The sequence below is a fragment of the Chiloscyllium plagiosum genome, chromosome 19, assembly GCF_004010195.1.
Source record: "Chiloscyllium plagiosum isolate BGI_BamShark_2017 chromosome 19, ASM401019v2, whole genome shotgun sequence".
Taxonomy (NCBI): domain Eukaryota; kingdom Metazoa; phylum Chordata; class Chondrichthyes; order Orectolobiformes; family Hemiscylliidae; genus Chiloscyllium; species Chiloscyllium plagiosum.
Window position 1 is genome coordinate 5,863,085 of NC_057728.1, and position 9,613 is coordinate 5,872,697.

General features: G+C 43.1%; 2 protein-coding genes across 2 annotated transcripts in view; one reads left to right on the top strand and one right to left on the bottom strand.

The window, feature by feature from the left end:
- The window catches only part of LOC122559413, a 15,032-nt gene extending 14,732 nt beyond the window's left edge, over positions 1–300 (bottom strand). Inside the window, exon 1 of the mRNA XM_043708863.1 lies at positions 276–300. Coding sequence (XP_043564798.1) covers positions 276–300 — 25 coding nt within the window. The remainder of the gene's footprint in view (positions 1–275) is intronic.
- A 136-nt stretch (positions 301–436) lies between these two features.
- LOC122559414 (pro-epidermal growth factor-like) overlaps positions 437–9,613 on the top strand; it is an 11,853-nt gene continuing 2,676 nt past the window's right edge. The window contains exons 1-7 of the mRNA XM_043708864.1: positions 437–503; positions 2,303–2,401; positions 2,527–2,715; positions 3,757–3,855; positions 5,463–5,579; positions 6,385–6,507; positions 7,811–7,933. Coding sequence (XP_043564799.1) covers positions 437–503; positions 2,303–2,401; positions 2,527–2,715; positions 3,757–3,855; positions 5,463–5,579; positions 6,385–6,507; positions 7,811–7,933 — 817 coding nt within the window. The remainder of the gene's footprint in view (positions 504–2,302; positions 2,402–2,526; positions 2,716–3,756; positions 3,856–5,462; positions 5,580–6,384; positions 6,508–7,810; positions 7,934–9,613) is intronic.

The window sequence follows — 9,613 nt, forward strand, 5'->3', positions numbered from 1 at the left end:
GGAATTGAACCCGGGTCTCTGGCGCTGTGAGGCAGCAGTGCTAACCACTGTGCCACCGTGCCACCCACCTCTTTCTCAAGGACTTCTTAAGGACACCAAGGGATAAGGACTAAATGTGGCCCAGCCAGCACCACCCACACCCCATGAATGAATAAATCAAAAAGACTGTTTTTCATTCTTCCTACTAAAATGGACAGGTTCAAATTCTCCCACATTATACTCAGTTTGCGCAATCCGTGCTCCTTTTAACCTCGACTGTCCTCTTCACAGTTTACTTTCATGCTCATCCTTGTGTCCCATGTATATTTAGCAACTATACCTTTCATCCTTTTAGCAAGGTGCCTGTATACATTGTAGAAAGTGGAGGTCCCAGCAATATCTCTTGACACCACTCATTACATCTTGAGTCAGGAGTGACAATCAAACAACACGGAGAATGGCCTCAGCAGAGTACAACAGTGCAGAGGAGCAAAGTGACAACCAGCACCAAACTGCAGTGAAAGGTTAAAAGCCCAAACATGACCAATGGTGCAGCGAAACTGAGTTAGAGAACACAGAGAACTTGGAATGATGGGAGCAAAACCACAACAATTGAGATCATATAAGATTGAAACCAACTCTAGGATTATAAGAAGGAATTTTCATGCAACACTATCATTCAACAAGAAACCAATAGAGACTCTGGCATATTCCTCAGAAGGAGCAGAACATTAGAAGCTGGGCAGCCATGCAGGAGAAGAATGTACACTGACTGAAGAGAGGAGAACTTCCAAGAGCTCTGCATAAAAACAGCAGCAAAACAGGCAGATTAGTCAGAGCACTTCAAGGACTGATCCTGTGTGACACTTTGTGAGGAGGTGTTGAGGTAGAGGAAATGTGGGTTAATGGGATTGACATCAGAGCATGCATAATGATGGTGTAAATGATGTTAGTCAGATGATCATATTGAGTTTACTGGAAGTGAACAGAAGTGTTACACCAGTGTGAAGAGACTTCGTGAATCATTTCAGTTGTAAATTAAGACTTCTTGCCAATGTCTTAATAAATTCTAGCAGCATTACTTTAGTCTCCCAAAGAGATGTCACCTAAGAAAATAAACCCCACCACAGCAGGTTATCTGATCATTACCTCATTGCTGTTTCTGTATCCTTGATGTGTGCTCCTTGATTGCCTCAGCTCCTTCGCTGTGACTGTGAATCCACTTGAGCAGTGCATCATTGGGATGTGCTGCAGTTATGGAAGGGGTCATAGAGATGGAAGTTTTTGCTGCTGACAGAAATCCTGGAATCAGCCCCACTGGCCCCAAGTGAAAGGGAGGAAAGTCCATCCATGGATCCTGCTCCAACTGTGGAGGATTTGGTATCATGGGTCAAACACGTGTAAAGGCCCTAGGACCACTTATTGAAGGGTGACTGAATCATTGCCCAGTAAGGGAGGTGACCTGATATTGAAATTTACCCGCAGAGGAAGAGAGGTCAAGGGTTAGACATTGTTTTCCAATGTGGCTGAAAGTGCGGGAGACCCAACACAAAGCAGGTCATTGCTGTAAATCAGAAAAACTGATTGCGGAGAAAAAGACTGACTGATCATTTTAAAAACAGAAGCTGAGATTGGTAGCTTTTGTATTCTTGAGCAACACACCCTGCCCTGATCCCTACCCCTTGTTAAAGCAGAATGTTCAATAACTGGTTCTAACATCCCTGTGACATCCAGAAAAATAACCTGCAGTGTCGGCCAGTCACCTAGTAAACGTGGGTGGGTGGTTCCCAGGCTACACTGGGAAGTATTGCGGGTGGCACGGTGGCTCAGTGCTTAGCACTGCTGCCTTATAGCGTCAATGACATGGTTTCAATTCCATCGGACGACTGAAGTTTACACATTGTTCCCATGTCTGCGTGGGTTTCCTCTGTGTGCTCCGGTTTCCTCCCACAGTCCAAATATGTGCAGGAGAGGTGGATTGGCTATGCTAAATTGTCCCATAGGGTTCAGGGATGTGTAGGTAACCGGATTAGCCATGGGAAATGCCTGGTTACAGGGATAGGGTTGGGGGGATGAATCTGGGTGGGAAGCTGATTATGTTTCGACACTGTAGGGATTCTATATTTAAAAATATCTATAAGAAGCACAGCACTGATGTCGGGCCAGTCACTCGACCTATAAACAGGGTAATGGTTAATGTTAATTGTGTGGGAGCCTTGAATAGGAGAAAAAAGCTTGAGAGAAAAACAGTGAATTGCTTACTTGAGTGAATTATTACCACGGTATTCTGGTTTTTGTACTAACCATGAGTATTTCTTTGCAGGGTTGGATCCAGACACCACTTACATCATGTCCATTGTGTGTCACTCCCTCTTAAACCAGACACTCCGCTCCAAGCCACTTAATGTCACTACTCTCCCATGTATGTATTTACACATTTTATCATCAGTCTAAAGTTGTCTCTCTCTCTCTCTCTCTCTCGCTCTCTCTCTCTCTCAGAACTAACCCGTTTTCCTCACTCTGACTGAGGCTCTGTTTTATTGGCAGCATCGAGATACCTCAGCAACATACAGGCTTCCCATATAACCTCATCGACTGCTGTGATTGGCTGGGATCTACATCCAACAGACACTGTCCTGGTGGACTCCTACTCCATTAGCTATCGTCCTTATGGTACTGACAGACCTAAGAAGACTATAATTGCTTTCCCTCCGAATACCAGTGTGATCCTCACAGGTAGGGACATTGTGAATGTGGAATGAAATGTGAGATTGAGACCCACAGATCTTTAGACTTGACAATCTCAAATCTGCTTGTATTTTCTGCTGAGCTTGGGACAGAAATGCAGGCGATGAACAATTTTGGAGAATAAGTGAGTGGAAAGCAGGGTCGCATAGAAGAAGGATGCTCAATACATAAAAGATCAAACTCTAAAAAGATTTATAACCATGAAGATTTTAGTGCGCCATTGAGAACATTGGCTTGGGAAGAGTGTGGTTCAGCAAAAAGACAAAAGTGGGGCTGGAACAGTTACCTCAAGACCTGCAGCAAGATTAGCTGCTTGGACACATCTGGTGATAGGTATGAGAGTGATGGCCCCATTACAATTATAAACAGCATCCCCATTTCAATCAATGCCTATCTGATGTCCTATAAGGTGCTAGCTTCGAAATCATCGGAGTTATCACTGTAAAGGAGAACCTGTTCAGCTCTTTATGACCATGTTGGCATTCTTTGAACATGTCAGATTGTGAAATCAGAGTTGCGTTAAATCTGGAATTAAATTAATGACAACCATGCAACCACTATGAAAGTCACACACACTCATTTGGTTCACTAATGTCCTTCAGAAAAGGATATGTCTCATCTTTACCCAATCTGACCTTCAAATGACTCCAAACACAAAGCAAGCTAGTTGACTCTTAACTTCCCTCTGAAATGCCTTCGTAAGCCACTCAGTTCAAAGGTACTAAGGGATGGGCAATGAATACCTGCCCAGCCAGCAATGCCCACAATCCCCGAACAACGAGGCCTAAAGACCAACTGACCCAGCCATTCACCCTGGCCATCTTCCTTCCATTCCTTTTATAAGAGACAATTGAATCTGTTTCAACCACACGGTTAGTTTGGTACATGCCAGAACCTAAACACACACTGTGTAAATGAGCAAGTGTTTACTCTTGTTGCCTTTGCTTCTTTTGCTGTTTATGTTCTGCTGGTCTCCATTTTAAAATGGAATCCATGTCACTAATGAACCTCATTACCTGCCTTGAACAGATCTCAGTGAATCAACTCCCTACATCGTAACAGTTTCTGTCAGAACATTCTCTGGAGAAGAGGACACTAGTTTGGCATTGCATTTTAAAACCAAAGGTTGTAAGTATTTCAAACATGTTTAATTATAAATTGGTTTGAAATTGAAAGAATTGTTTGAATAACTGACATTGAAAATTCCCTAGAAAGATCAACCCATTTCTGTACTTTAGTATACATTGTGAGGAAAATACAATCTCTGAGAGTTTGATTCACCCTGTCACCTTCCTTATGTGCATAATTAGATTTATCCTTTGCAAAAATCAGCAGGGCCATTAAAATGGTGAAATTATAGCTTTCTGACCTGTACCTTGTTGGGACTTGTTCAATCATTAGAGAAACAATAAACATGAGCAACAATCAGTTTTTTTGAGTTTGTTATGAGGCAACTGAGAGTGATGACCAGAGTAAACCTGTTGATGTCATGTGACAAGGCATCACAGTCTTGCTGGAAAATGGAAGCCCATGGATTAAAAAGGATGGTGATAGGATGGATAGCCCATGGATTAAAAAGGATGGTGATAGGATGGATACAAAGTTGAATGACAGGAAACAGAGAGTCGAGATCAACAATTGTTTGTTGGATCGCAGGAAGGTATATAGTGGGGATCTTGGGGATCAGGACCATTACATTTTCCTGAAACAAACAAATGATCTATAATCGGATGGACAGTGAATAATTTCCAAACTTGCAGCAGACCTGAACTTTGGGACCATGAGGAAGGTACTGATAGATTTCAAGTAAATAGACAACTGATGCAATGTGTCAACCAATGTTGCTGACACCTTATTACAGAGGTATGTGAAGTGATCGATATTACAAGGAAGAATGAGGATAATTAATATGAATTAAATGATATGCTAAAAGTGGCGCAGGAGCAAATTATTGAATGTGGTGGTCAAGTTGCAAATTTGGTTAAAACGTCTTATGAGATCCTGGGCTTTATATGAGAAGGCATGGAGTACAAAAGGAAGGTAGATATGATGACCCTTTTACACAGACTGGTTTGCAGCAATTGCAGAATTGTCTGCAATTCTGGAGAGTGCATATTTACAAGGCAGAGTTCAGAAGGATACATGGGAATTATTCAGATGATGAAAGACATCAGTTAAAAGGATCAGTTGAAGAAGCCAAGCCTGTTCTCCATGGGGAAAAGAGAAAATTCAGAGGAGATCGGATGGAGATGTTGACAATCATGAGAAAAAAATATTTTTATTCAGGAAGTGATCATGATCTGAAAAGCTTTCCCTGAAAGTGTGCAGCAGATTCATTTGTGCCCTCCAAATGGTATATGGATAAACGTCAGAACAGAGCGTTATTGCAGGGCTACAGACAACAGACAAGAGGAATGAGACAAGCATTAATACTAACGTAATCTTATTGGGAACTGGGACAGGCTAAGTGCACCGATCCCTGAATTGTAACCATTCTGAGATTTTAAATTAGCCCTGAGACAACTGAGTGTTCCGTAGATCTCAGTCTGAAAGAGTGAAAACTGCATGGTATATTTAAAATCCACAAGGTTTTGGTTTTCTTCTGTAATTACCTATATCTCGCCCTCGTTATTCATGCACTTTATGAAATATACTTTTGGTATCTGAGTCCCACAACTGAGAGTGGCACAATGCAGCTACACTGTGTGTTCACCTCATTTGTTTTCTACCTTCAGTGATTGACGTGTGCCTGAGCAATCCGTGTGGAGCCAATGCCTCCTGTATCCAGCAGGACGGAAGCTTCAGATGCTCCTGTGGGACTGGCTACACCTGGAATGGATCTGTCTGTACAGGTGTGTGATGGGGATCAGTGAACCCAGTGGGGAATGAACTGAACACACCGCCTCCATATCAGACTGGAGACTGTGTTACATCCCCAAAGGGGGAGGGGTGGGTTCATTGATCAAGTTGTGGAATTTACTTTGTTTTTGAGGGAAAGTTTTTCCTGAAAAGTGACTGTCCTTACCTTCAAACATTAAGAATTGCTAATGTCATCAGATGCATTTCGCTACAAAATATCCAGATTAAGAGAGTTTAACAGAATTTGGAAAATACAACTGGGGGGTGAATGGAGGGGTCACTCTTTATCAATCATCTGTAATGGCCTCTAAATGCCTCCTCCCTTTCTCAAGCCTAATCTCTTCCTGACATCGGTGACTGACCCCTCCCTGTGGTACAAACGCCCGGTAGACAATTTTTCATCCATCACCACAGGGATGGCTGTCCTCAATCAGGCCTAATTCTGTCCTCACTCTGTGTTTACACACAAGGACCTTCCACTTTGATTCATTGGACACCAATCAGGAGTCGGCATTATCAATGATTTCCCATCACCATCCATCAGAGCTGCCAGCCCTTCTAACACCCAGCCACTCTCCGCACGGATCTCAGTATCGAGTGAGAATGGGAACTGGGGGCAATCTGACCTGGACATTTAATGGTTTAGTACCCGAGGTGTTTACCCAGTAAATGAACAGAGGGATCAGTTCATCACTTATAAGGGTCATGTGGTTGAAGGCTATGTCTGTGTCTTTATAGAAAGTTTCAGATTCACAAAGCTGTGATCCTTCAATGAACTCCTCCTTTCTAAACCCTCAGATGTGAATGAATGTGAAAGTGGAAGCCACGACTGTCACAGCTCGGACTCCTGTTTCAACAGCCCCGGCTCTTTCCAATGTGTGTGTGAGGCTGGTTACACTGGAGATGGGAGGAACTGTACAGGTAACAAGTGTTGCATTATCTGGATGACACCACTTCCTCTCCTGCTTCTGTTTGTTAGGATCTGTGCTTAGTGCAGGGATTATTGTCTGGACATATTTGCAATCCATAACCATGACTTGACTGAGGGAATTGAGTGTAACACAGGGACACAGAGTTGTACACCACGGAATCTGACCATTCAGTCCAACTTGCCCATGTGGACCAGATATCCTAAATTAATCTATTCCCATTTGCCAGCATTTGGCCTATATCACTCTAAATCTTTCCTCATGATGTACCCATCCAGATGCCTTTTAAATGTTGTATTTGTACCCGCCTCCAACACTTCCTCTGATATTTCACTCTGTACATGCACCACCCTCTGCATGAAAAAGTTGCCCAAGGTCTCTTTTATGTCATCTCTCATGTTAAACATATGCTGTCTATTTCTTGACTCCCCTACCCTGGGGCATGGATAGAGTAAGTAGACAAAGTCTTTTCCCTGGGGTGGGGGAGTCGAGAACGAGAAGCGTGGGTTTAAAGTGAGAGGGGAAAGATATAAAAGGGACCGAAGAGGCAACTTTTTCATGCCGAGGGTGGTGCGTGTATGGAATGAGCTGCCAGAGGAAGTGGTAGAGGCTGGTGCAATGACATCATTTAAACTACATGATGTCTGGATGTGTACATGAATAGTAAGGGTTGAGAACGATATGGGCCAAATGCTGGCAAATGGGACTAGATAAGGTTAGGATATCTAGTCGGCATGGACAAGTTGGACAGAAGCATCTGTTTCCATGCTGTACATCTCTATGACTCTACGACCCAATCCATGCTCCTCAACCTTTTATAGATGTCCATAAGATCACCCCTCAGCCTCTGAAACTGCCGGGAAAATAGCCCCAGACTTTTCAAGCTCAAACCTTCCAACCGTGACAACATCCTTGTAAATCTTTTCTGTACCCATTTCAAGTTTAATAATATTTTTCCTATACCAGGGAAACCAAAATTGAACGCAATATTCCAAAAGTGGCCTAACTAATGTCCTGTATACCTGCAACATGACATTCCCAACTCCTATAATCAATGTTAAATGTTGTCGATGATACTGAGTTTAGTTGTGAAATAACTGTTGAAGAAGGTATCAGGTGATAGCAGAGGGGTATCGATACATGGAAGAAATGGGCAAGAATCTGACCAGTGTTTCTGTGAAGGATGTTTCTCTCATGTCATGTGACCAGGCTTAAATCTGAGGTTGTTTCTATAGCAAGCTTCAGATTCACCAAGCTGGAAACCTCCAGTGAATTCTTAATTTTCTGACCCCCAGATGTGAATGAATGTGAAAGTGGAAGCCACGACTGTCACAGCTCGGCCTCCTGTTTCAACAGCCCCGGCTCTTTCCAGTGTGTGTGTGAGGCTGGTTACACTGGGGATGGGAGGAACTGTACAGGTAACTGGTGTTGCATTATCACGATGACACCACTTCCTCTCTTGTTTCTGTTTGTTACGAAATGTGCTTCGTTCAGGAATTATTATTTGGATGTGTTTGCAATCTATGACTTAACTGAGGGGATTGAGTGTCACGTAGGGTCACAGGGTTCTACAGCACTGAAACAGACCCTTCAGTCCAACCCATTCATGCCAACCAGATATGCTAAATTCATCTGTTCCCATTTGCCAACATTCAGCCCAAACCTATTTCAATCCTTCCTATTTATGATCCCATCCAGACGCTTTTAAATTTTGTTTTGTACCTGTCTCCACCACTTCCCCGGCAGCTCATTCCAGACATGCACCACACTCTGCGTGGAAAAAGTTGTCCCTGAGGTCCCCTCTATGTCTTCTCTCACCTTAAACCTATGCCTTCTCTGTTTTGACTCCCCGACCCTGGGAAAAAGACATGGACTATTCACCTCATCCGTACCCCTCATGATTTTATAAACCTCCATTATCTCACCGCTCAGCCTCTGAGACTCCAGGGCAAACAGCGCCAGCCGATTCAGCCTCTTCCTATAGCTCAAACTCTACAAGCATGGCAACCTCCTTGTAAATCTTTTCTGCACCCATTCATGTTTAATAATATCCTTCCTATAGCATGGAGACCAGAACTGAATGCAGTCTTGTCAAAGTGGCCAAATCAATGTAATGTACAACTGCAACATGACATCCCAACTCTTAAACACAATGTTAAATTTTGTTGATGATACGGAGTTGAGTTCTGAAAGAAGTGCTGAAGATGTTATAAAAAGACAGCAGAGGGGTATAGACAGATGGAAGGAATGGGCAAGAATCTGTGCACAGTTTCTGCGGAGGAGTTTTCTCCCAAGCATCAAGTGACCAAGCTTAAAGCTGGGGCTGTATCTTTAACGAGTTTCAGATTCACAAAGCTGGGAACCTCCAGTGAATTCTTCCTTTTCTGATCCCCAGATGTGAATGAATGTGAAAGTGGAAGCCACGACTGTCACAGCTCGGCCTCCTGTTTCAACAGCCCCGGCTCTTTCCAATGTGTGTGTGAGGCTGGTTACACTGGAGATGGGAGGAACTGTACAGGTAAATGATAATGAACCTTCCTATTCCCGTTTCCATCTTCATTATGTCCTGGTTAATTCTTTAGGTATTACCCTTTAATTTTATCCTCAATCTCTGGAAATCTCTTCCAGTCTGGAATGGGGATCATATCCAGAAGCACTTTGATCTATGAGACATTACTGTTCACTGACTGAACCCATTGAGTTACAGGGACTGAGTTACGACTCTTTCAGCCTCATTTTCCAGTGTTCCAAATGTCCACTCTTCCCTCTCTATTAAGTATCTAACAAAGAAAACCTCTTGTCATCTTCTTTTATATTATTCACTACCTTGACCACCTCGTTCAGCTTCTCTAACCTTATTACTTTATTAGTTATCCTCTGCTGGATTTTAAAGCCAATCCAATCATCTGGCTTTCCACTGATTATCTTCACTTTATATTCTTTTATGCTGTCACTGACATCCCTTGTCAGCCGTGGTTGCCTCATCCTCCCCTGGATATGTTTCTTCTTCCTTGGGATGAAGTTCTGCTGTGTCTCTCTTGAGTTACCCACAGAATCTCCTGCCATAACCTACTCATTTGTATCTGCCAGAGCAGGTG